Source organism: Erythrolamprus reginae, chromosome 2, assembly GCF_031021105.1.
Source record: "Erythrolamprus reginae isolate rEryReg1 chromosome 2, rEryReg1.hap1, whole genome shotgun sequence".
In the NCBI taxonomy this organism is placed as follows: domain Eukaryota; kingdom Metazoa; phylum Chordata; class Lepidosauria; order Squamata; family Dipsadidae; genus Erythrolamprus; species Erythrolamprus reginae.
The window spans coordinates 298062375-298090161 of record NC_091951.1 but is presented as its reverse complement, the minus strand read 5'-3'; the positions used below and the strand labels follow the sequence as shown (position 1 = coordinate 298090161).

The window sequence follows — 27787 nt, the reverse complement described above, 5'->3', positions numbered from 1 at the left end:
GTCAAACTCAAACAACCATTGACACAATGTCTTCCTTTCCTCCAAGGTCTGAATGTTTTATGCCAACTCCAAAAGCCTAAAAATACAAGCTTATTTAATATACTGTTGAACTTCAAACTTGGGTTTCAAAATTTCCCCCCAAATGAATAGCAATATATCAAAAGTAGACCGAACCTTAGAAATAGGCTTTTTCAATGCCGGTTCAACTGAACAACCCATTCGTATCTAACGAGGGCTTTTTGAAAGATTAAGCCAAAAGTCTTCAACGCATTTATACTGAGACACAATGGGGCTCCCACTGAATTCGGATAAGGCTGATTCAGTATATCGCAAACTTCAGAAGAAACTCCAGTTATAAGCTACCTCCAAAACGTCCACTTTACTAAATCAGGGCTACAGCAGGAAGACCGATACATCCCACCGGTGTTTTCCTCACAGCGCTACTAAATTCACTTGTCCTTTATTGGAGGGGAGAGGAAATCAAACCAACCCCCCCCCCCCACTTATTGGCCCGCCCCACCCGCGGGATTCAGCCAATAGCCTTTCCGCTCTAAAGCTGGAGACCACCACTTTCTCCTCCATTCATTGGGTGTACCCCACCAGCTGCCTCTCCTCTCGCCGAGAGGGCTGGGTGGCGCTCTGATTGGCTTCCCGGCGGGGTGAGTTGCTTTGGAAGCCGATTGGCTGTCGGCGGCGGGAGAAGCAAGCGAGGATTCGCTGCGGCGCCCGTCCGTGACATAGGCGGGGCGGGTGGCAGGCGTATTGTGGTGGAGGGGGCTCAGCTTGTCAGGTAGGTGAATGTAGCGCTCGGGGTCTGTGGTGCCGCCGGTGGGGCTTTGTGCTTGGCCGAGGCCGGGCGGAGGGAGGGTGCGCAGCCGGGGGCCCCTTCAGGGGTGCCAGGCTTGTTAGAGGTGCGGCGCCTAGGCCGGACGAGTGGGTGGGGGCGGCGCCGGGATCGCTTTCGAGGATAAAGGAAGGAAGCGAGGCGAAAGGGAGGTGCTGCTGCTGCTGTGGCGGTCCAGCAACGGGTCTCCTTTGGGCTGCCTGGTGCTGCCCAGTCGTGGACATCCCCCCCGGGGGGGGGGTCATCTTGTCTGTAGGGGGGAGGCGGCGTGGCGTTTCCCGCCCAGTCGTCCTCGGGGCTTAGATTCGGTCGAGATGGAGTTTTCGGGCATTCGACTTGCACGGGCTTCGGAGCTTCCTCCTTTGGCTGATGTCTGGTTTCCCTGCTCGTTGTTACCCACCCTGGTTTGTTTTGGGCATCACACTGAGCCCTTGAAAGTTGTTAATTGCAAGATTGTCTGGGGACTGGAGGCTAAAGCACATAAAGAGCAATTGCTAGAATTGGGTAGGTCTAGTTTAACGAAAAGAAGGACTAGGGGAGACATAATAGCAGTGCTCCAATACCCCAGGGACTGCCACAAAGAAGAGGGAGTCAGGCTGTTCTCCAAAGCACCTGAAGGCAGGACAAGAAGCAATAGGTGGAAACTAATCAAGGAGAGAAGCAACCAGGCATGGGGGGGAATAACTATCTCTCCCCCCCCACCTTTTTTCCTGACTGTAATGCACTAGAATGGTGTGATTGTGCAGTAATGATTGTTTTCAATATTTATGGGTTTTAAATTTCATTTTTTATCTAATATTGGATTTGTACTCTGTATTGTATTGCTGTTGTTGTTGTTGTGAGCCGCCCCTGAGTCTTTGGAGAGGGGCGGCATACAAATCTAATAAATCTTAAATCTTAATCTTAGAACTAAGGATAAATTTCCTGACAGTTGAATTAATCAGTGGAACAACTTGCCTCCAGAAGGTGTGAATGCTCCATCACTGGAAATTGTTTAGGAGAGACTGTACAACTATTTGTCTGCAGAGGTGTAGGGTTTCCTGCCTAAACATGGGGTTGGACTAGAAGACCTCCAAGGTTCCTTCCAACGCTGTAATTCCATTCTGTTTTGTTCTGTTTGAAGAGTCTGGGATTCCTTTTCTCTAAGTCAGTGTTTCCCAACCTTGGCAACTTGAAGACATCTGGACTTCAACTCCCAGAATTCCCCAGCCAGCATTCACTGGCTGGGGAATTCTGGGAGTTGAAGTCCAGATGTCAAGTTGCCAAGGTTGGGAAACACTGCTCTAAGTCATAGTTTGGCCCACTGGAAGTTAGGAGGTAACAGATGGAAGTGGTGCCATCCCTTCTGGTGAAGTTTCTTTTATATAATATATAATATTTATATAAATGTAATTAATATATATGTAAAAGTTGCTTTATTTGCTCCAACTGTTTCACTTAGCAAGGATGCAGTTGGGGGGAAGAAGGGGATAGGAAAGAATATCCATTATGAACTTACACAGAAAGCTATATTAAGTTACTTTTGCTTGTGTAAAAGAGTAGAAGCTTGGAATTATTTAAAAAGCCAAGTTTTTCACGTTTCCCCACGAGGCCATTATATGTTGAAGGAAAGAGTCTTACAGTTCATATTTCATTACTTGGCATAGCAGAAATATTACTTCTTAATGGTTGGATTTTATAAATTGGGTGAATAGATGTAAGAGTACAGTGGTACCTCATGATACGAACCCCTCGTCATACGAACTTTTCGAGATACGAACCCAGGGTTCAGAATTTTTTTGCCTCTTCTTATGAACTTTTTTCACCTTACGAACCTGCCGCCGCTGGAATGCCCCGCCTCCAGACTTTCATTGCAAGCCAAGCCCCAGTTTTTGCGATCCTGGGATCCTGAGGCTCCCCTCCATGGGAAACCCCACCTCCTGACTTCCGCAAAAACGCGATGCTGGAGGGGAATCCCAGGATCGAAAAAACGGGCAGAGTAGGGGGGACAAAAACAGGAAGAAAAGACTCATGGAGCTCAAGGGAGGAGAAAGGTGTGGGTAAAATGAGCAGGACAGGGTGGGCAAAAACGGGAGGGACCCATGGAGATCAAGAGAGGAGAAAGGTGTGGGGGAAATGAGCAGGACAGGGTGGGCAAAAACGGGAGGGACTCATGGAGATCAAGAGAGGAGAAAGGTGTGGGGGAAATGAGCAGGACAGGGTGGGCAAAAACGGGAGGGAGCCATGGAGAGCAAGAGAGGAGAAAGGTGTGGGTAAAATGAGCAAGACAGGGTGGGCAAAAACGGGAGGGACCCATGGAGATCAAGAGAGGAGAAAGGTGTGGGGGAAATGAGCAAGACAGGGTGGGCAAAAACGGGAGGGACCCATGGAGATCAAGAGAGGAGAAAGGTGTGGGGGAAATGAGCAAGACAGGGTGGGCAAAAACGGGAGGGAGCCATGGAGATCAAGAGAGGAGAAAGGTGTGGGAGAAATGAGCAGGACAGGGTGGGCAAAAACGGGAGGGACTCATGGAGATCAAGAGAGGAGAAAGGTGTGGGGGAAATGAGCAGGACAGGGTGGGCAAAAATGGGAGGGAGCCATGGAGAGCAAGAGAGGAGAAAGGTGTGGGGGAAATGAGCAGGACAGGGTGGGCAAAAACGGGAGGGACCCATGGAGATCAAGAGAGGAGAAATGTGTGGGTAAAATGAGCAGGATAGGGTGGGCAAAAACGGGAGGGACCCATGGAGATCAAGAGAGGAGAAAGGTGTGGGTAAAATGAGCAAGACAGGGTGGGCAAAAACGGGAGGGACCCATGGAGATCAAGAGAGGAGAAAGGTGTGGGTAAAATGAGCAAGACAGGGTGGGCAAAAACGGGAGGGACCCATGGAGATCAAGAGAGGAGAAAGGTGTGGGGGAAATGAGCAGGACAGGGTGGGCAAAAACGGGAGGGACTCATGGAGATCAAGAGAGGAGAAAGGTGTGGGTAAAATGAGCAAGACAGGGTGGGCAAAAACGGGAGGGACTCATGGAGATCAAGAGAGGAGAAAGGTGTGGGTAAAATGAGCAAGACAGGGTGGGCAAAAACGGGAGGGACTCATGGAGATCAAGAGAGGAGAAAGGTGTGGGTAAAATGAGCAAGACAGGGTGGGCAAAAACGGGAGGGACTCATGGAGATCAAGAGAGGAGAAAGGTGGAGGACAGGGTGGGCAAAAACGGGAGGGACTCATGGAGATCAAGAGAGGAGAAAGGTGGAGGACAGGGTGGGCAAAAACGGGAGGGACTCATGGAGATCAAGAGAGGAGAAAGGTGTGGGTAAAATGAGCAAGACAGGGTGGGCAAAAACGGGAGGGACTCATGGAGATCAAGAGAGGAGAAAGGTGGAGGACAGGGTGGGCAAAAACGGGAGGGACTCGTGGAGATCAAGAGAGGAGAAAGGTGTGGGTAAAATGAGCAAGACAGGGTGGGCAAAAACGGGAGGGACTCATGGAGATCAAGAGAGGAGAAAGGTGCAAGACAGGGTGGGCAAAAACGGGAGGGACTCATGGAGATCAAGAGAGGAGAAAGGTGCAGGACAGGGTGGGCAAAAACGGGAGGGACTCATGGAGATCAAGAGAGGAGAAAGGTGCAAGACAGGGTGGGCAAAAATGGGAGGGACCCATGGAGATGAAGAGAGGAGAAAAGTGCAGGACAGGATGGGCAAAAACGGGAGGGACCCATGGAGCTCAAGAGCCGAGAAAGGTGTGGGGAAAATGAGCAGAACGGGGTGGGCAAAAACAGGAGGGAAAGACCCATGGAGCTCAAGAGAGGCTCTTTTCGCCTTCCTTCGTTGGGACTGCCACCTCTCGCTGCCACTCCCCCCACTCTGTTCGCCTCAGCTTCGTCTGACGGCAGCTTTTTTTTAAAAAAGCCTTAATGTTTTGGATTTTCCTAATCGGCTTGCACGCATTATTGGCTTTTCCATTGATTCCTATGGAAAACATTGTTTCATCTTACAAACGTTTCACCTTACGAACCTCGTCCTGGAACCATTTAAGTTCGTAAGATGAGGTATTACTGTATCAGCTATTAGGAGCAGTGGGTTATCAGTGAAGTTTAGTGTGTTGGTACTGTTACCCGAATAAGTGAGGAAGGGGGATACTACTTTAAATTGCATGGATCCTTAAATGTCTGTTTTTCTGGGAGTGTACTGCAACTGTGGAAGTTAAACACCTGATTCCAGAAAAAGCAGCTGCATAATCCTAAACGATCTTTTCATTAATATGAGTCTCTTAATTGCTAAGATATGAATGTTATTACAGCAATACATTTTTAAGTTATTAGAGTTTGGAGGAATAAATATTGGATCTTTTATTGGCTTCATGGAAAAGTGTAGAATAATTATTCTCTGCATGAAATTAGAGTCAATTGATTAGTAAATGTTGCATTATAAAAGCTTTCACTTCAGTCCCCGCAGACTTTATGAAGTCTAGTAGAACTGATGTCTGAAACTCCATCCATGAATATTGAGTTAAATGTGGTGATTGCTGATTGAACACCTTCATACATTTCAATGTGTATGCAGAACACATAAGAATCTTGGGGAAAAAAACATAAAACAAAAAAAGTGGGCTTTTGTTGGCAATTATGTTTAAAATGTCATTTCTTATAATGAACAGTCTGTTTTTAGTACCTTAGATTATAGAAATATGTTTGTATATTACAAACTTTAAATTGCTGAATTGTGCAAACTTGTATGTTTAGTTGATCCAGGTGTATAATGGGAATAGAGGTCACAGTAAAATCAGGGAATGTCATATCAGAATCTAAATGATTTTATTCTAAAAGACATATTTTTTCCCTATCCTAAAATTTTCTCAAAATATGTTGCAAAATTTATTCCCATTGGTATACTGTAAACGCATATGCACTTTTCTTCTATTGCCCTGCATGTGTTTAACTTTTGTTGTCCTACTTTCCAAGATAGTCTCTGGTGAATGACCACTTTCTTAGCAACAGTTCAAAGTTATTATGATGCTGAACAAGTGGTGGTTATGGTGGTGACATAGTGAACTTGATGACAACAGGCTCACAAATATAATGATTGCAATGTTAAGCAATCAAGTGATCACTATTTGCAACCTTCCCTGCTAGTTTCCCACAAGCAAAGTCAATGGGGAAGCTAGCAGGGAAGTTTGCAAGTTACTCAAGTCTCTCCCACCTGTGAACCTCTTTTAACTTTTGCTGCACTTCCCAGACACTTGCGCACCCTACAACAGCAGCCCTGTGCTTTTACTGCATCTCTCTGGTGACCCACAAACTTCCTTGTTATCTTTCCCAACTGGCAGCAGCCACTCCCAGCCCTAACATGCTTCTTCTACTTGCACTTCCATGCCCTGCCATGTTCATGTCACACCACCCCAGCCACCTGTGCACTCACTTCCTCCTCCCACATCCAGAAGCAGCCAGCTGCTCTCAGCCTGTTTGTGAACAGCTTGGGACCTGCGACTGACTTTGCTTGTGGGAAGCTGGCAGAAAGTTAGAAGCAGGTGCTCAAAAAATATCTTACAATCCACACTTAAGGGGGGCAATGGAGAATGTAGGGATTATTCTCACTTAAGTAATGCAGTCATGTAACATTGCACACTTTACAGCCGCATGGCTTGGGAATGAACATTTTGGAACCAATTTCCATCATAACTCAAGCACTACCTATATCTTCATTTCCTATGCATGTTAGAAATGGTCATTTCCCTGCACCATTAAGTGAACTTCACAGATGATGTTTATGTTTACAGTCCTTCACTTGAAGTACAGCAAAGCCTTTCACAAGGGTGGTATCCTGATTTTAGAATATCTTTGAAAACTTGGTGTATTTTTAATGCAACTGCAGGGATTAAAAAATGGTTAGATCTAGATAACGACTTTGTTCCACAAACCTAACTGAGCAATTGTCAATTCAGTCTTCAGTTGGTCATTTCTATTTAATTATATTTAATTAATATATAACATGGAGCCAAGTTAGGTATCTCAAAGGTTGTACATTGCATATGCTTTCAGTGGTAACTAATTGGACTACAACTGTTAAATTGGCAGAGGATAGAATTGCTTTTTGAATTTTATATATGCTCAGTAATTAAGGTGATAATTACTGTTGTGAGAAATCATGCATTTTAATTTGCTTTGTTTAGCAACAGAATTTATATTCTGGTTTGAAATCTTTAGGGAAAATGCAGCTTTAGATCACTGTCAAACTATCAAAAAATCTTGAAGACAGACCAGGGAAGGCAAACAATTCTTGGAAAGTGAAAGACCCTTCTTTGCCTGTGACCATGATCTCAAGAAGACTTACCGGTAAATGTATAACTGTTAGATCAGTGAATAAATAATTTCAATTTAATCTTATATTAAATTGAAGTTCTGAGAAATGGCACCTATGCGTTTTTCTAAATTGATGGTTTAGCAGCTGAAATCCCTTTTGTAAATTAGCTTAGTGCCTTATTTCCCTATTGTATTCATAACACAATTGTTTGGAATCTGAGAAAATGTATTTTAAGAACCATTTAGTCTTAACATCAGAGAGATGATGGTGTTACAAGCTGTATTAAGCTACAGTGCTTGTAACTGGTTAAATAAGGTATCATTGCAATTGATGATAGCTTTTCCATAGATTATATACTCTAATATACAAATTTCATAATTTAATTTAAGTAAATGTCATTTTGATATCAGTTTGTCTCAGTGCTGAAGTGAATACATCAGTATAGCAAGGTATGAAAGCAAGCCATTTCCTTCAAAGTAAGTAAAAATATATACAGTGGTCCCTCGATCATCGCGAGGGTTCCGTTCCAGGACCCCTCGCGATGATCGATTTGTCGCGAAGTAGCGGTGCGGAAGTAAAAACACCATCTGCGCATGCGCAGATGGTTTTTTTATTTCCACCGCAGCAGCGAGGAGCCGAAGATTGGGTTTCCCCGCCGCCTCGCTGCTGCTGCTTGTCCGCGCGCGTGCCGCCCGCCCCCCCCCGCTGTTGCTGGGGCCGCTTCTCAGCTGAGAAGCAGCCCTGGGGTTTCCCCCCCCGCGCGCGCGTGCCGCCCACCCCCCGCGCTGTTGCTGGGGCCGCTTCTCAGCTGAGAAGCGGCCCTGGGGTTTCCCCCCCGCGCGCGCGTGCCGCCCACCCCCCGCGCTGTTGCTGGGGCCGCTTCTCAGCTGAGAAGCAGCCCTGGGGTTTCCCCGCGCGCGCGCGCGTGCCGCCCGCCCCCCCACGCTGTTGCTGGGGCCGCTTCTCAGCTGAGAAGCAGCCCTGGGGTTTCCCCGCGCGCGCGCGCGTGCCACCCGCCCCCCCCACGCTGTTGCTGGGGCCGCTTCTCAGCTGAGAAGCAGCCCTGGGGTTTCCCCGCGTGCGCGCGCGCGCCGCCCGCCCCCCCACGCTGTTGCTGGGGCCGCTTCTCAGCTGAGAAGCAGCCCTGGGGTTTCCGCGCGCGCGCGCGCGCCGCCCGCCCCCCCACGCTGTTGCTGGGGCCGCTTCTCAGCTGAGAAGCAGCCCTGGGGTTTCCCCGCGCGCGCGCGCGCGCCGCCCGCCCCCCCACGCTGTTGCTGGGGCCGCTTCTCAGCTGAGAAGCAGCCCTGGGGTTTCCCCGCGCGCAGCGCGCGCGCCGCCCGCCCCCCCACGCTGTTGCTGGGGCCGCTTCTCAGCTGAGAAGCAGCCCTGGGGTTTCCCCCGCGCGCGCGTGCCGCCCGCCCCCCGCGCTGTTGCTGGGGCCGCTTCTCAGCTGAGAAGCGGCCCTGGGGTTTCCCCGCGCGTGTGCCGCCCACCCCGCCCACGCCATTGCTCGCGCCTTACCGGGGCAAGAGGGGGAAGACCCAGGGAAGCCTCTGCCCGGCGGGGAAACTCCACCATCTACGCATGCGTGGAAGGGCACGCATGCACAGATGGTGGAGTTTACTTCCGGGTTGAAAACTCGCGATATAGCGTTTCGCGAAGATCGAGATCGCGAAACTCGAGGGACCACTGTATAGACACTTGAATTGGCACTTGTTATTTCAATTATGTAATATGCACCACTGAAATCTCTGAGGTAGTTTAGAAGGTTAAGCTAAGAAAGAAGCACATTTTTCTGAGTGCATCTTCTCTTCCCATTTAGCATTAAGTTGTTTGAGGCTATACTTGGTTTTCTTGATGGGAATTGGTTAAGACAAAATGAGAAAATTAGCTAATTAGAGTAATTGTGAACCAAATACTTCTGGATTTTAATTACAGACTAGACAACACATTAACTCTTTAGATCACTTTTTCAGAGATTTCCTTACATAAACAGACAGAGCAACCATAGGCAGGCAAAATAATCAGGGGAAGCAGGGGCAACTTCTGTCTTCCTGTTCGCTTCCCCATTGAATTTCCTTGTGGAAAGCTGTCAGTAAGTGGCAGCAATTTTCCTTCCTCCATTCTCTCCTTCCTTTCTTTCTCTTCCCAGCAGGTAGATATATGGTGGCTGCTAGGTGGGGGTGGGGAGTAAGGGATTGTACTAATGGCTGGAAACATTGAAAATGAGATTATGTAACCACAGCAGCACGGTAATGGCACTGTAGCAGCAGCTGCTGCAACTTTCCCTAATTCTCTCCATAGTAATGGGTCCCAACATTCTGTAAGTAGCCCATTTGAGGTACTTTGGTTTTTCCTAATTAAATGTTATAAATGCAAGAGTTTTAGTAGTGTATATATTATAACAATTCACATTGGCTTGGCAGGATTTGATCATATGGGTTAAATACATTTCCTAAAAGTTACAGCCTTCTCACCTCTGGTTTATAGCACAAGTGTTAATAAATGTAAGTACTCAGAAATGTGATACAAGTGAGGTTCATCCATCATATTCGAGGAGGACTTTGACATCTAATGGGTTGTGGGCTGTACCCGATGTGTACTCAGGTGGCTGGTAAGGCCTATGCAGGCACAAAATGTTCTGCTACATGTTGGGCAGATACTGTATGTGTGGGCACCATTGTCACAGCATTTGCATTTGCAGTCCTGGTTTTGCGGAGTGATTGCTTCTCTACTGCTCTGAATATACTTGTGGCCTCAGATGTCTGGCAACCTTGGTGAATCAGTATGCACCATGTTGGTCAATCTTGTGCCAAGTTTTCCCAGGGGGTGGTATCTATATTGAGGGACTTGAAGGAAATCTTTCGATTTGTCTTTGTAACGCTTCCTTTGTCCCTCCATGCGATCGCTGTTCCTTTAGATAGTTCACCATAGAGGAGCTGTTTAAGAATGCGATGGTCAGGCACCCTAGCAACATGGCCAGCCCAGCATGTCTGGACTTTCATCAGCAGGGTGGGAATTGATGGCAGGCCTGCTCTGGAGAGGAGTTCAATGTCAGGCACCTTATCCTGCCACCGGATCCTCAGGATTCTACGGAGGCAGGTCATGTGGAAGTGGTTCAGTTACCTAGCATGTCTCCTGTATACAATCCACGCCTCACTGACATACAACAGTGTAGTTAGCACTATTGCTCGGTAAACTTTGAGTTTTGTAGCAAGGCTTATTCCACATCGGTTCCACAGGTTAGTCATTAGTCTGCCAAATGCAGAGCTTACCTTTGCGATTCTGCAGTTGACCTCAATGTCAATTGCAACTGCACGAGAGAGAGAGTACTGCCAAGGTATGTAAGTTGGTCCACTGCTTGCAGCTTTTGTCCCTTTACTGTGATGGTGGGCTCTTGGTATTTGGCTATCGGAGTTGGCTGATACATCACTTCGGTCTTCTTTATGTTAATAAGGAGGCCAAAGTTGTTGCATGCTGCTGCAAATTTATCCGCACTGGTTTGCATTTCCTGTTCTGACCGAGCATTCGGGGCACAGTTGTCAGCAAAGAGGAGGTCATGTAGCACAGTCTCCTTTATTTTGGTGACAGCCTGCAGTCTTCACAGGTTGAACAGTTTCCCATCGGTCCTGTATCTCAGTCTAACTCCCAAGCAGCTGTTCTGGAAGGCGTCTGACAGAATGGCTGAAAACATTATGCTAACAAGGTCAGTGCCAAAATGCACCCTTGCTTGGCACCATTTGTAATGAAAAGGCTTCTGAAGCTTCTCCGTTGTCCAGCACACGTGCTATCATACCGTCGTAAAATTGACGTAGCATCAGGATGAATTTATCAGGGCACCCAAATTTTGACATCCACCACAGGCCTTCACAATTGACAGTATCAAACACCTTAGTGAGATCCATGAAGGTGGTGTACAGTTCGTGATTCTGGTCTTGACAGTACTAATATAAGAAACTGAAGAAATTTGAAAATTGTGGGAAATATGGGTCCTTAATTTGAAAGCAGAAGCATTTTCCGAAGAATTTCTTCTGTAGATATTGACGTATCTCTAAATAATCAAACTCTAGACTGTTTAAACTATGAAAGTTAACTATAAAAGTTAACGCTGAATATATCTGGAAAGCAAAGGGCTACTGATTCAAATCTTTTAATATGAATATAATAGGGTTCTGGTATGAGCAGTGAATAGCAATCTATTTGCTACATTTTCATCAATTCTGGTTACTTTCAAAGCCTGGAAGGAAGCTCTACATTAAACATGCTGCAACAGTGAAGTTGCAAATTTGAGCTACTGATATTCAAATTGATCAACTTAAGAAAAATTGCAGTTGATGTGCAAGGCATAATTGTGTTTTGTGTCACTTTTGTATGGCTTTTAGGATGGGAAATTCTTAAATTGACAGCAGTATAAGGGATTGCACATAAGATTTACTTTTTTTTAGTGAGTAGGAAGCACACAAATTATTATTAACTAACAGTGAAAACATACTCTTGACTTTAGTTGCTCCTAAGAACCTAACAGATGGAAAAGCAAGGAGCATCCCTAGGCTTCAGATATCATTCAAAGAGAATACAGTACAATACTTACATATGGTCTGGATTTGATTTCAGCTGTGATTTTTCCCCATTACTAAATCTAGGTGTAATCAAGAGAACTGAAAGCTTTCTTAGACTTGAATATCACATATTATTATTATTTGCTGAATTTATTTGCTACCTATCTGGCTGTGGCACTTTTTAAAGTGGCTTACAGCAATATAAAAAAATGAAAAAAGTGTAAACAGAACAGAAATGAAACAGAACAATAAACAATGTAAAAGAACACAATGAGAGTACAGTGGTACCTCAAGATACGAACCCCTCGTCTTACGAACAACTCGTGATACGAACCCGGGGTTCAGAAAAAATTTGCCTCTTCCTACGAACTTTTTCCGTGTTACGAACGCCAAACCCGAACTTCCGGGTTCAGCGTTCGGAGGCTGCTGGAAAGCCGCCCGGCTGTTTTAAAAGGTGACAGCCGGCGGCGGGGCTTCTTTCCGGGTTCAGGAGGCCACTTTGGGGTTTTGTCTGGGAGAGAGGGCAGGAGGTCCGGCGCTGGGGGAGGGAGTCAGGAAGGTCCTCTTGCTCTCCCCCCCCAGCGAAAAACACAAAGACGGTCTGACAGGCAGGGCAGAGCAGCCTGGAGCAAAGGGAGTCTGAAACCGCCGGCGGCTTCAGCTTCCCATTGCTCCGCGGGCGGCGGCTGACAGCCTTTGTATTTTTGGCTGGGGGGGGAAGCAGGAGGCGCAGGATCGGCGGGCGTGGGGCAAGGCAGCAGGTCTGTATCCTGGGCGGGCGGCGGGCGAGGAGGCGCGGCCGAGCGGGCCAGCGAGGGTGCATCCAACTTGAGGGGCTGGCGGGAGGAAAGCGAATGCCACGGGGCTGGGCTCGGCTCCCCCCTCGGCTTCCCCCCTTACCAGCCCCGCCGAGGAAGGCTCCATTCTGTTCCCTGAATGGAGACCGCCGGCCGCTCAATCGGGCCGGCAGGGAACAGAATGGAGCGTTCCGCGGCGGGGCTGGTAAGGAGGGGAGCCGAGCCCAGCCCCGTGACATTCGCTTTCCTCCCGCCCGCAGCCGAGACTGATCGTGGGCTCCTTCGCAACCTTGGAGAGCTTCCAGGGCATGAAAGCTCACGAAAACCAGGAAGCTCTCCGAGGTTGCGAAGGAGCCCACGATCAGTCGGCTGCGGGCGGGAGGAAAGCGAATGCCACGGGGCTGGGCTCGGCTCCCCCCTCGGCTCCCCCCCTTACCAGCCCCGCCGCGGAAGGCTCCATTCTGTTCCCTGCCGGCCCGATTGAGCGGCCGGCGGTCTCCATTCAGGGAACAGAATGGAGCCTTCCGCGGTGGGGCTGGTAAGGGGGGGAGCCGAGGGGGGAGCCGAGCCCAGCCCCGTGGCATTCGCTTTCCTCCCGCCCGCAGCCGACTGATCGTGGGCTCCTTCGCAACCTCGGAGAGCTTCCTGGTTTTCGTGAGCTTTCATGCCCTGGAAGCTCTCCGAGGTTGCGAAGGAGCCCACGATCAGTCGGCTGCGGGTGGGAGGAAGGCGAATCCCCCGTGGGCTCCGTTACATCTTCCGCTGCCAGCCAGGCCATGCTGGCGGCAGCGGAACAATCGTCTTCCTCCCGCCCGCAGCCGACTGACCGTGGGCTCCTTCCCGAGCTCCCTTCCTGAGCCTCCCGTTCTCTCTCCCCCCCCTCGCCCCTTCGCCTCCCTGTGTTCCTAGGAGAAGTGCTGGGGATTGAGGCAAGACAGACCTTCTGCTCCTCACCAGCACTTCTCCTAGGAACACAGGGGGGCGAAGGGGCGAGGGGGCGGAGAGAGAACGGGAAGCTCAGCATTCCGTCAGCCGCAGCGCTGGCTGTCAACTTTTCTTTTTAGCACTGGGCAGGAGCTGACTTGCCTCCCCAGTGCTAAAAAGAAAAGTTGACAGCCAGCGCTGCGACTGACGGAATGCTGAGCCTCCCGTTCTCCCCCCCCCCCACCTTGCCCCTTCCGGTTTCGGTGTTCGGGAGACTGCTGGGTTCCCAGCTGTCTCCGAACGCCAAACACCAAAGCCGAACTTCCGCGTTCGGCTTCAGGAGACAGCTGGGAAGCTGCGCGGCTCTTTTAAAAGGTGACAGCCGGCCTGGGGGGCTTCCCAGCACCCCCGAACCCTGTGCTGGGAAGCCCCCCAGGCCGGCTGTCACCTTTTAAAACAGCCGAGCGGCTTCCCAGCAGTCGCGGAAAGCCGTTTTTTTGCGGGGCTTTTTTTGGTTGCACGGATTAATTGACTTTACATTGTTTCCTATGGGAAACAATGTTTCGTCTTACGAACCTTTCGTCTTACGAACCTCCCCCCGGCACCAATTAAGTTCGTATCTTAAGGTACCACTGTACATCAGTATGATAAAAGATTGACAGCTGCGTGAATAGAATTCTTACTAGCATATTGGTAGGACTTTTGTAATGCTCTCAATGATTATGTAGATAGAAACTCAACAAAGTAGTATTTCTGCCTACTCCTTTGACTGCTTTCACTGGCATAATAAAGATTTGACTAATTGGGTCCATTGCTTTCTACCAAATCATTCAAATGAGGAGCCCAAGAATGAGGTAAATTTCATGCTGCAAAGTAGAAACATTGTGCTTTAGATTTTATTTGCTTAGATGACTCTTGATTATTGAGAGTTAGAAAGCTCTGCCTTCTCTGGTAGAAGGCTAGAGGTAGTAATGAACATTCTCCTTTATCTACCAAATTTCTGCCCTTGGATTAAAAAAAATCAGTTACCTTTCCTCATTAATGGTCTGCTTTTCTTTCTAAATAAAACGTGTGCTAAAATATTTTTAAAACTTTTCAAATAAAGTAAGTCTGTTCAGAGATAAGATTATGTCTGTTGCATATGACTACAACCATGCAATTTTGATGAAACAGAATTGGTGTTATCTTTTTTCAGATTATTTTTTTTGAATTCTGAAGTAATTCCCCATCCATTTAAATTTATTAATTAGAGCTGAACTTACCGTATTTTTCGGAGTATAAGACACACCATTCCCCTCCCCTCCCCAAAAGAGGGTGCTTGTACTACAGAGACATTTGTACTCGCCTCGATGGTGAGACCATACTTGGAGTATTATGTACAGTTCTGGTCACCGCAGCTCAATGGAACTGGAAAAGGTGCAAAAAAGGGCAACAAGAATTATAAAAGAAATGGAGCACCTCCCTTATGATATCAGGTTGCAACGCCTTGGTCTCTTCATCTTGAAAGACGGCATTTAAGAGGTGACTTGATCGAAGTGTATAAAATCATGCATGGGATAGAAAAAGTGGATAGAGAAAAATTATTTTCTCTATCACACAATACTAGGACAAGGGGGCACTCCCTAAAGCTCATAGGTAAGAAAGTGATCACAAATCAAGGGAAATAGTTTTTCACCCAGAGAGTCATTGGTTTATGGAATTGACTTCCAGAAGAGGTCGAAACAGTTGTCAGCCTGGAGAGTTTCAAGGCAGGATTAGACAGATTCATGGATGCCAAGTGTATCGGTGGTTATTGAAACGGATGTCCATGTGCTGCCTCTATGTTGGATGAGGCAGGCAGGATTCCCTTGAGTATCATTTGTTGGGGGTCAAGGGAAAGGGAGGGTCTTGCCTTCTCTTTCTGCTCAAGATCCCCTTGGATAATTGGTGGGCCACTGTGTGACACAGAATACTGGACTCGATGGGCTTTGTCCTGATTCAGCATGGCTCTTATCACTTAAGGGTGTACAGTACTCACTTTTGTTGCCAGCAGTTTGTATACTCACTACTTTACATTGTAGCCAAGTGTAATTTATTCAGTGTTGTCACATGAAAAGATATACCTAAATATTTACAAATTTTGAGGGGGTATACTCAATTTTGTGACTTTAATGACTGACTGACTGACTGACTTACTTACTTACTTATTTATTTATTCTATGCTGCCCAATCCTGAAGGACTCAGGGTGGCTTACAACAACAATACAAATACAATATAAAAAGATATAAAACGATAGAAAGAACTTGAACATTATCTAAGACTAAAACATTATCTAAAACTAAAACCACAAGAAAAAAAGTTATTATAAAAAGGACAGTCACAATCATATACATACACACCATTCATACAGTTGTCCATCGGAGATGTAAATTTATGGTCCCAGGCTTGCCGGCAAACCAAAGTCTTTGTGGCTTTACGGAAGGCCAGCAGGGTGGGAGCAGTACGGACATCGGGCGGTTGTTGGTTCCACAGAGCTGGAGCAGCCAGCTAACCTGCATTGCTTATTCGATGGGACCCAGAGGAGGCCAACTCTGTGAGGTCTTATTGGTCTCTGGGAGGTATGCGGCAGGAGACGGTCCCCTGAGCCATGTAGGGCTTTATAGGTAATAACCAACACCTTGAATTGTGCCTAGAGACTAATAGGAAGCCAGTGCAGCTCGCGGAGCAAAGGTGTTATATGGATGTACCTCACAGCTGCATTCTGAACTATTTGCAGTCTCCGAACACTTTTCAAAGGTAGCCCTATGTACAGCACATTGCAATAATCAAGACGTACATACATATGTATGTATGTATGTAATTTGTGTGTGTGTACACACACACACACACACACACACACACACTTTTATGCATTTTATTAGCTTTTAAAAATATCTGTTTGTATTTTACCCTTCCATGCTGGTCTGTGACCGTAACAAAGGTTTAATTGATATTTACCTTTTCGTTGTCATTCAAGGTTGCATTTATTGTATAATATTTTAAAGCAGATTTGTCATAGATATCATGACTTTTAATTTTCGTTGTTTTTTTTATTAACCAAAAATTATTGCACAAATAAGCTTGCAATCTTCAGAGAATTTGAAACATTTCACTTGAAATATTTCCTACTGTTTTTTTAAAGGAGAAGAGTAGGCAAATTATATTAACTATGGTACAATACAGTATGTCTATATACAAAAATATTTCCTACTGAGTACATTGGGGCTTATTTATTAAATATTTATTGTTTTGATTTGTATCTTCACAATGTTTAACTTTAGCAACCACTCTATGAATACTCTGAATTATTTCAGAACAATGGTCTCAAGTGTGTCATGGTATTCCATTCCAAATAAAAGCATTTTATTTCAATTTTTATTTCAATCAATAATTCTTCCTGAAATACTTCTTCAGTTGACTTTCAACTCTATAGTAGAAGACAACAAATACAAAGTTATCTCCCTTTCCTTGCATGTCCAAACAGATAATCTGACATTGCTCACCCAAATGTAATTACTTAGATGTCTGTATTTCCTGGCATTAAAAAGTCTCTAAATCAAAAGAAGAAAATTAGCTGGAATAATTCTAGCAAGAGGAGTGGGGGGAAATTAATTTCAGAAATTGTATTTCTCTCTCCCCCTTTTTATTGTTGGAAATTTCTAAATCATCTCATTGTTCTCGTTAGTTGGAAAGTCGTGCGCGACCCCATGGACAATGTTCCTCCAGGCTTTCCTGTTCTCTACCATCCTCTGGAGTCCATTTAAGCTCAAAAAAAAAAAATCTGCTGATAAAAATGCCAAATCCAGTCTAAGCATCTGGCTAATTGTGTGACCATAATATTAAGAAAAGGTTATTTTCAATTTTACTTTGAAAATTTTTAGTATCTTTTTATCTACAACAAAACTATATTTTGGAATTCATATATATACCTATATACCTATATATACTTGAGAATAAATACAGTGGTACCTAAGAATGCCTCTACTTATGAACTTTTCTAGATATGAACTGGGTGTTCAAGATTTTTTTGCCTCTTCTCAAGAACCATTTTCCACTTACAAACCCGACTCTCCGAAACTGTAACCGAAAAAGGCAGGGAGAAGCCTCCGTGGGGCCTCTCTAGGAATCTCCTGGGAGGAAATAGGACCTCCACCCTCCCTGTGGTTTCCCCAATCACACACATTAGTTGCTTTTAAATTGATTTCTATGGGAAAAATTACTTCTTACAAACTTTTCTACTTAACCTGGTCACGGAACGAATTAAGTTCATACGTAGAGGTACCACTGTATTATTGAAAACAACAATCTTTACTTTTGAATAAAGTACAAGTTTATACTTTACTTTTTATTTTATTTTATTTTTCTTTTATTCTTTACCTTTACTCTCAGGTGTTAATCTAAACAGATAAAGCTCTAAATATCTCCCCTGTGCTTATATACCTCAAGTGTTCTGCTATAAAGAATTTCTTACAAGTAACCATGTCAATGTCAGTGAGAAAAATGTTGGCGAAATAAATTTCTTCACTATCCTAATTACAGGTCACACCCAACTGCTGAAAGTTTAAAAAAACCTGGAAAGGTGATTATTTTCCCTTAGCATTAGTCAGTGCCTCTAAGTACAGCAGCTACTTCATCATGTACTTCATCATTTAGCGAGAAGGCCTGTTTCATTGGAATGTAATTAGAATGTTTTGTTCAGTTTTATTTTCTTTTTCAATTTGAATTTGTAGGTAGATAAATAAGGTACAATTTTAGTTTTTTACTTTACTGTGGTGCTCTTACTCATTTCCTCTTGTAATAGAAAAGGCGAAGCTGCCAAACTAGAGAAAGATATGGTGAGAAATTAAAAGGATAATTTAAACACACAGTTAGGTAAAATCTTTTTTAAAAAGCTAGAGTTCAGGAAATCCTGGATTTTTATATATTTGTTAATTGGGCAGGCCTCCGTGGATGATTAAAAGTAAAAAAGTCATATACAGAATACAATAACTTCTTTAAATGTGAAGAGGGAACAGTTACAATCAGATTTATTTATTTGTTAAATATATTTTCTGCCCCTCTCATCCTGGAATCAACTCTGAGTGGTTTACAACAGTAAAATAGAAAACAAATGGTGAAGAATCTAAAGATAACGAAAGCAAAGCAATGGAACAGTAAAAACAAACAAAAATACAATAATATGAAATTTAAAAAGATGTGTAGAGGGGGAGCAAGAAGCCTGGAGAGAGATGGGTTCAATTAATGAGTCCAGTAGCCCCCTCCAGTGTCTTCAGGCCCTTGTGGAATAATATAAGGGCAGGGGCAAACTTTATCCCAGGGATTAGGAAGATACAGAGGGGCTGGCACCTCAGCAGGGAAGGTTTTCCTTCTGGATCCTGCCAGCCAGAGTTCATTGACTGATGGGATCTGCAATAAGCTCCTCTGCTGGCAGGAGTAGAGTGGACTTGTTTTAATGGGGTAAGATGCTTGAATTTCGAGGACTTGTCATAATTCCTTTCAGCACTATTGTAGTTTCAAACAGTTGCTGAACCAATGGTTGTAACCCGTCTACTTGTAGTATTATTGAATAATCTTTAGATCATTTCAAAAATTACCATTGATAATTTCATTATTTTGTCCTAATACTTGGGTGATTTTAGAATACATATTTTAATACACTTGGTTAGTTTAATTATCTCTCTAGTGATAGGTAATAGGTTCTTGTGTTTGTTTGGTGGGGAACAAAGTGAGCACTTTAGAAAAGGGAGCCAGGGGGTGCGGGCTTTATTTATTATTTATTTATTTATGGGATTTGCATGCTGCCCCTTCCTGAGGACTCATGCTGTGCTTTAGGCACATGCTGAAGTGATGGCTGGGAGGAAAAAGGGTAGGGTGTGAAGGGAAGAATGATGGGTTTGCCCCATTCCTTGAGTGCAACAAGTCTGGAGGGTGATGCACATTGTGTCTGGGATTTCCGAGGGTTGCCCTGCAGAGAGGCAGGAGCAGGGCAGGAGCTTGCAGGTGAGGGGGATGGATGGATAGATAGGAGCAGGGAGGAAAGCGCATAGAATGCTGGAGATATTCCTACCTTTGGTTGACCCGGTTGCTGGGTGACATGTGGCGTGAAGAGCAACGGGATGCACATATCAAATTGCGTAAGATGCCAGAAATGAGCCTTTGTGAGACTTGTTGTGCCACCTCTGCCTCTTCTAGCAGGATTCTGCAAGGCTTATTGTGTCATTGCATGCACAAACGGCAGCACCGCTACGAGGTTCAGCGAGCAGCAGGACACAAGCTGTGCTGGTATGATAAAGCTTACGGCAGTGCTGCAGTTCGGGCATGCAACGGCACAACAAGCTTTGCAGAGTCCTGCTACAAGAGGAGAAGGAGGCATGATACATCAGGGTGGGCACCGCCCAGCTGCTCCTCAGCAGGCCGCTTTCATGACTGGGTCTGGCTGTGAGCGGCACTGGCAAACAACGAGGTGTGCGGCTGGCGTGCAGAACAGGGAGGTGATGGTGGTGGCAGGACATCCAGTCCCACATTTGCCGCTTCCTGCACCTCCAAAATAATAAGACCCTCCCCCCAAAAATAAGGCCAACACTTATTTCGTGGTTCCCCCAAAAAAAGGGCTTATTTTTGGGGAAACACAGTATATAGACTACAGGTAGTCCTAGATCATGGCCCTTTCTCCTCTGACCGTCAAATGTTATGTATGGGTATGATTGAGTAGACTGACTTTTTTATATAATGGGATTTTAGTTGACTGTTTTAACTATTAGATTTGTATACATATTGTTTGTATTGCATGTTGTGAGCCGCTCCGGGTCCTCGGAGAGGGGCAGCATACAAGTCTCATAAATTGAATTGAATTGAATTGACTTACAATCATTTATTTGATGACCGTTTGAAATTACAACAGCACTGAAAAAAGTCACTTATGACAGATTTTCATACTTATGTCTGTTGGAGCATTCTCATGGTCACATGACCAAAATTCAAAGGCTTGGCAGCTGATTCACATTTATGATGGTTGCAGTTTCAAGTGATCAGATCACCTTTTGAAACTTTCTTATAAGAAAGACAGTGGGGGAGCCATCTTCACTTACCAGCTGTCTTAACAACTGCGGTGTTTCACTTAACAAGTGTCAAGAAAAGTTGTGGCAAGCAAGGTCTTAAAATGGGGCAAAACTCATTTAAAAATGTTTTCCTTAGCAACATAAATTTGGGGGTCAGTTGTCATAAGTTGAGGACTACCTGTGGTTCATAATCTGCATCAGTATCTCATAATATGCAACTCCCTAATCAAGACCTGTGACGTATGGTTTGTCAGGTAAATCATATAACATTTGTTTTGCAGAATTTAATAAGGTACAGAAAATCTGAAGTGCCAAGCCAGAAACCAGGGGTGTGAACATTGGAAAAGAAAGACTATCAGAACAATAGTTTCTTTAAAAGGTATGTGTATATTTTGCTTTTCTGTTATCAAATTTACCTGGAGAATTTAATTTTCATTGAAATTTATAACATGCTCTTTCTTGGGCATTTATCCACATATATCTAAATGTTCTGTCGGGCTCTCTGGTAGAATCCTCCCAAAAATTCACAGGTACAAATTTCAGACACACACAAGTTTGAAAATTCAAAACAATGTTCTTTACAATGAAAATTCACTTAACCTAAGCCCTCTTTTGGTATAGCAAAGAGCACTTGTCTCCAAACAAACTGGTAATTTGTACAAGTCCCTTATCAGTTCTGTGATACTTAGCTTGCAGCTGTGAGGCAATTCACAGTCCTTCTTCTTTCACAAAGTGAAACATACTTTGCTCTGGTTTAGTTTCAAAGCGGGGAAAAATCAGCACACAAAAAGTCAAAGTCAGTAAAGCAGTCACAAAACAACGATCAGATAATCCTCCACAATGGCCAAACCCATAGGCTGCTATTTATAGCAGCCTTACTAATTATCACAACCCCACCCAACCACAGGTGGCCTCATTTTCTTTGATAATAATCTCTCAGTTGTTGTTGCCTATGCATGGCTCTCCGCATCATTAACTCTTGTTCTGAATCCAAGGAGGAGCTAGATAATTGATCTCCTTCTGAGCTGTCTGCCACTCTCTCCTCCTCCCTGTCACTCATGTCTTCTTGGTCAGAGGAGCCTTCATCAGCAGATTCCACAGGGGGGAGGGGAACAGGCTTGCAGCATGTGGATGTCTCCCTCATCTCCACAGTCCTTGGGGCAGGAGCAGGGCCAGAGCTAACCACAACATCTAAATATGTGGCTTCCTCAGAAAGCCTTTCAGGATGTGTCATGACCATCAGTGTTATTTTTAATTTGAGTTCCGTCTTTTGGTTCTATAAAATCTTTCAGTTATTTTCATCACCTCATATATCTATTAATCTTGCTAGTAAAAGATATTTACAGCCCCCTGAATACTTTATTCTGTATAAAACAAGGAATAATAACTCAAACATTGTAAATATTGGCAATGTAAGGAATATTATTAATTGCAATTCTGGCATTGTTCTGAACAAAATACACCTACAATTCAATTCTTATTATAACTTCTAATTGTTCAACAATTGTTGAAAGTCAAGAATTACCAGTAATTCATTAAGCAACAGTTCATTGCCTATCATTCACATACAGTACTATTGGGGCTCAGCATTATTGTTAAGAAAACTATTTTATGTATTAAAGCAGCTTGTAGACCAACTGCTGAGCTTCTAGAATACAAATATTCTCCACTGTAAGGCCCCTCCAATCAGGTATAATGATGAATAAAGAGATCTGATCTTTTACTTCCTCGTTAGTTTATTTATTTATTTTTTGTCAAGTATGTATTGGTAGTATCCATAGATATAACACTTTATATATGTGATATGGGTACTAATAAAAGGGAAACATTAGGACAGGGATGGTAGGCATGCACTTATGCACGCACTTTGCTGACCTCTTAGGTATAGGGTGAGGTCAACAGTGGATAGTCTAAGGGTAAAGTTTTGGGGGTTTAATTGATGAAACTACAGAGTCAGGCATTGAGTTTCAGGCATTAATTACTCAATTGCTAAAGTCGTATTTCTACAGTCAAGTTTGGAGTGGTTTACTTTGAGTTTGTAAGCTTCTGCTTGTGTATTGTGGTTGAAGCTGAAGTAGTCATTGGCAGGAAGGACATTCTAGCAGATGATTTTGTGGGCTATGCTTAGGTCGTGTTTGAGGCGATGTAGTTCTAAACTTTCTAAGCTTAGGATTTCAGGCTTATTCATTCTGTTGCGAGTAGAGGAGTGAAGGGCTCTTCTCGTAAAGTATCCCTGGACACTTTGTAATGTATGTATGTATGTATTTATTTATTTATTCATTCATTCATTCATTCATTCATTCATTCATTCATTCATTCATTCAATTTTTATGCCGCCCTTCTTCTTAGACTCAGGGCGGCTTACAACATGTTAGCAATAGCACTTTTTTAACAGAGCAAGGCTATTGCCCCTACAATCCATTTATGTCGAAATCACTCTGTTGCTTTGGGAATGAAAAAAGGAATGTTTGTTTGTTCTCTATAATTGTCCTTAGCTCTTCTTTGGGAATGCTTCTATAAGAAAATATACAGCCTATGAGTTCTAGGCCTCCTTTAGGTATGAAAGCCAGCTGAATAACTTCAGGCTAGTCACACTCTCTCTCTGGCTAACCCACCTCACAGAATTGTTATGGCAAAATAGGACACAGGAATATTAAATATGTTTGTTTCCGTGTGTGTGTGTGTCTGTGTGTGGATAATAATAGTATAACTTTCTGGATGACTGTTACCAAAAATGAAAATAATATCCCTTTGTTATTATTTTGTGATGTTTACAGATGTGCTGGCAAAAATAATTTTTACTAGTGGCCCTTGATAATCTAGTGCCTTAAGAAAAAAGATGGGGTTTGGTAATGAATTGAAGTATTCTCATGAAGCTTTGCTAAAACTGCAAGATTGGGAGTTACGGCTATTGGAAACAGTGAAGAAATTTATGGCCATGAGAATTAAAAGTGATAAAGAATATGCATCCACTTTACAGAACCTTTGCAATCAAGTTGATAAAGAGAGTACATCACAATTGGATTATGTTAGTAATGTAGCAAAGGTAAGAAAATGTAATCTAATTTAAATTTAAAGTGAGTAAACGTTTAAAAACTGATAATCTACAAATTTACAAACATTGTGGTAAATACACAGAATTATTTTAAAACAGCAGCTGTAAGGATACAATTTCTTGGTTTCTGTTGAATTCTCTAGACTTGCATAAATGTAATTTGATTTTTTATTTTGATGCTATAAACTACTTAATGGCTCTGTGTATGTTTTTTGTATGGGACTTGATTTGTTTTGTATTTAAGAATTTCTTTGTGGATTTTTCGGGTAAATCATATGCTTCCATTCTGGCCCAAAAAGTTATGTTTCAAACACTCCTTGGTTAAAAATAGCAATTATAATTCTGTTGCTAAATACAGTAATCCCTCGATTAGTGCGGTCTCGATTAGTGCGAAACGCTATACCACGGTTTTTCACTCTTTCTCTTTCTTTCCTGTCATTCTCTGCTTCAATCATTTTCTCATTTCTCTTTTTTTCTCCCCTTTTTTCTATCATTTCTCTCTCTCTTCCTTCCACTCTTCTCTCTCTCTCTTCCTTCCACTCTTCTCTCTCTCTCTTTCTTCCTCTCTCTCACTCTCTTCCTTCCTTTCTCATCTTTCTTTCTCTCTCTCTTTCTCTATCTTGCTTCTTCCTCTCACACTCTCTTCCTCCCTCTCTCATCTCTTTCTTTCCTTCTCTCTCTTTCTCTATCTCTCCCCCTCTTGCTCTCGAGCGGCTCTCGAGCGAGCGGCCGGGCAGGTGAATGGCGAGCGGCTCTCGAGCGAGCGGCCGGGCGGGTGAACGGGCGAGCGAGCGGCCGGCCGGCCGGGTGAACGGCGGGCGGGCGGGTGTTGGGGGGGTGGGGGCAGCCGACATTCAAAGCAATCTTTGTCGGCTTCCGCACTTTCGTTGCTCCCCGGCTCCACCATCTGCGCATGCGCGGTCATGGAAAAAGGGCGCGCATGCGCAGATGGTGTTTTTACTTCCGCACCACTATACCGCGGAAAATCGATTAGTGCGGGAGGTCTTGGAACGTAACCCCCGCACTAATCGAGGGATCACTAATGCAGATGTAAAGAATGACATTTGTTTAACAATAGTTACTGCAGCACTCATTGCCTTCATTAAATCACTGCAATTGTTAAGCAAGGATATCACATTTTGCAATTTGTGACCTTCTGCCCAATCTTACCATTGACTTTGCATTCAAATGCACAGATCACAATCTTGTGATTGTGGGAACAGCTGGAACTTGAAATGCATCTAACAAGGCTATACAGATAACCTTTGCTTAGCTATGGCAATGAAGACCAGAATGTCTGTTCCTAAGCGATGCAGTTTTAAAATGTGACATGATGTAAATGCATTGCTAGCAATGGCAATCCTTGCATTTCCTCATTGCCATTTTTAACCAGGGATCTTGGGTCATTAAGTAAATCTTAAATGGCTTACAAGCAAGCTGGCAGAAGGTAAGTGGCTGCTGCTGGGCAGGGAAGGGTATGCAGGTAGCCAGCAAGAATGACAGTTTATTTAGAACATTTTATTTGCCTTTTCTTTTTAACTATTTTGGAGAGGCAATCTGAAATAAACAGAGATTATTTAGGAATTGGAATTTTCAGATTTTACTTATTATTCTGATGACTACTTTTCATATGTGAATTTTATGAGCCAAAAATTACTTTAAAAAAAATTAGAGTGGACTTAGAGAATTCATTCTAAAAACACATGATACTAATATTATGTAACACGTATTTTCAATAGTTTTAATAGTTTCTTTTCAGATGTCTCATACTAATTATATATATGTAATCTGCAGTGAGTTTTGAGAATTGTTCTGTTTCTTGCCATGTTTATATTGAATAGTCTTTATGTACATTGAATAGTCTTTATGTACATTAAACTATATTGTCTTTATGGCCCTATATTTGAGTTGCTATTTGAACTTGTGTTCTTAAATACAGTCAGGTATGTTAGTAATCCTACTGTACTGTGAGATCTGCCAATAAATACTTAAAACATGTCTTATCTTTGGAAGGTTGACCTTTATTTTTGGTATCTAAGCCAATAATAAATCTCTGTTTATCTCTTTTTAAGTCATGGTTGCTTATTGTGCAACAAACAGAGCAGCTTAGCAAGATCATGAAGACACATGCAGAAGACTTGAATGCTGGGCCATTACATAGACTTACTGTGATGATTAAAGACAAACAACAGATAAAGAAGAGCTATGTAGGTGTACACCAGCAAATTGAGGCAGAAATGTTCAAGGTATATTTTAAAAGTGCATTTTACATTAATTATACACATTTCATTCACTGAAAATATGTCCAGACTGTTGTCTTAGACTGTCAGTTCTTCTTAACTGTTAACTTTTTACCTTAGCCAATTCTTCTTAACTGTTAACTTCTAAATTTTACTTATAAGCAAATATATAAATGTGTTGAAAATTTGTACAGAAATAAAAGCTCCTTTGCTAAGTTATAAATGAGAATGGAGTATTACTTTCAAGTATTTTTAATACATTACTTATAGCAAATTGTCATTACAAATTGCAGTACTGCTAGGCTTTATAGCAAGAAAAAAAGTTACTGTAAATTATGTTTTCAATATTTACATTTTCAAAATCAGAGAATTCAGTTTTCTCTGAAAAGAGAATTTTAATTCCAACCCAAGTTGTTTTAGTAGTAATAATATATAGATGGGTCTCTGCTGAAGAGTGTTGTTTCCTATAGAAATCATTGTTGTTGACATTTTTTTCAAAAATAGGATCTATGGAATTATTCCAATGATGTTTAAGAATGGTTCTACTTAATAGGACCCCACATAAGGAAATGAAATATTCCCTTACTGACTTTTCTATGCTTCAGCTTGGTTGTGTAGATAATGTCTAAACTCTCGTAGTATTTATTGATATGCCAATTTCTTTTTTATTTTTTGGGTAGGTTACAAAAACAGAATTGGAAAAATTAAAATCTAGTTATAGACAATTAATTAAAGAAGTAAACTCTGCCAAAGAAAAATACAAGGAAGCATTAACTAAAGGTAGGTATAAAATGGCTGGTAAAGTATTATTTATATTTGATTTAATCCCTGAGACCTTTGAACATGATAAAATTTATAGAAGCAATACAGTTGGTGGACACATTACTGGTTAGTTATATGAAATTGAGTGGGAGGAAGAAGGGCTATACAAGCCACTTTGAGTTCCTTTGCAACAATATGAATATACAGTGGTACCTCTACTTAAGAACTTTTCTAGATAAGAACCGGGTGTTCAAGATTTTTTTTTTGCCTCTTCTTAAGAACCATTTTCTACTTAAGAACCTGAGCCCAAAAACGTTTCCCAGGACATTTGAGAGCGGCATGAAGGCCTGACCAATTTCCTGCCATTCCCCCTTTAATCCCGGCCATCTTGGGTTTTTCTGGGCTGCCAGAGGAGCCTTTCGGTGGCGCTCCCTCTCTTGCCCGCTTGGGCTTCTCTCTCTGGCACAGTGTATGGGAGGCAGCTTTGTGCCAAGTGTATGGGAGGCATGTGCTCCTCGTTGTAGCCTCAGAGTCCCTCTTTTTTTTTTTAAGCCTTAAGTTTAGGGAAAACTTAAAAGTTCAGGGAAAACAGAGCTCGGGAGGGCTGCACGCATGAGGTCTGTTTTCACTGCCAGGGGGTTGCAGGAGACCATGGTAGCCAAAAAATGAGCTCAGGAGCCTGTTTTCACTGGCAGAGTGCTCAGGCCACCACAGGCACCTTCGATAGGAGTGACATTGAGCTGGCCACACCACTCCGGCCCATCGAGGTCAAACACAACCCTCGTGCAGCCCTTAATGAAATTGAATTTTACACCTCTGGTACAGAGTCATATAGTTTTAAGAAGAAAAAGCATGAAATCTGTTCTGTTGTGCTATGTTACATTTAGCATACTTTATAGTATAGCAAAAAACTCCTACATCTACAAGAAACCACAAGGAATATTGTGACCTTCCCCAATTTGCAGTAATATTCTTCTTGTAGCACTCTTTTTTTTTAATTTAGTAGTCTGTTAGTCAAATTATATTTATCCCTGCTTTGGGTTCTATACAATATTTCTATTTCAACCAAGCTGACCCTTTCCCTGATACTGTATATATTTTTTCAGCAGTCAGAACAAAAGAAGCAATTCCTAGACATAATGCTATGCGTGGCTGACTGCTCAACTTGCTTTTCCTGACTGCCCCCCCTCCCCTTCTGTCTCTTTCACAGAATTTGCAGAGGGGAAAGATTGCTTAAATAAATTATCCCTTC

General features: G+C 43.4%; 1 protein-coding gene across 2 annotated transcripts in view; it reads left to right on the top strand.

Moving 5' to 3' along the window:
- The first annotated feature begins 671 nt into the window (after window positions 1–671).
- Window positions 672–27787, top strand: part of FER (FER tyrosine kinase) — a 141000-nt gene continuing 113884 nt past the window's right edge. Inside the window, exons 1-6 of one of the 2 annotated variants that reach the window (XM_070742949.1) lie at window positions 672–790; window positions 7025–7153; window positions 20760–20857; window positions 23256–23524; window positions 25606–25779; window positions 26454–26553. In XM_070742949.1, coding sequence (XP_070599050.1) covers window positions 23318–23524; window positions 25606–25779; window positions 26454–26553 — 481 coding nt within the window. In that variant the 5' untranslated portion in view covers window positions 672–790; window positions 7025–7153; window positions 20760–20857; window positions 23256–23317. The remainder of the gene's footprint in view (window positions 791–7024; window positions 7154–20759; window positions 20858–23255; window positions 23525–25605; window positions 25780–26453; window positions 26554–27787) is intronic. The other variant, XM_070742948.1, reaches the window with a different exon arrangement.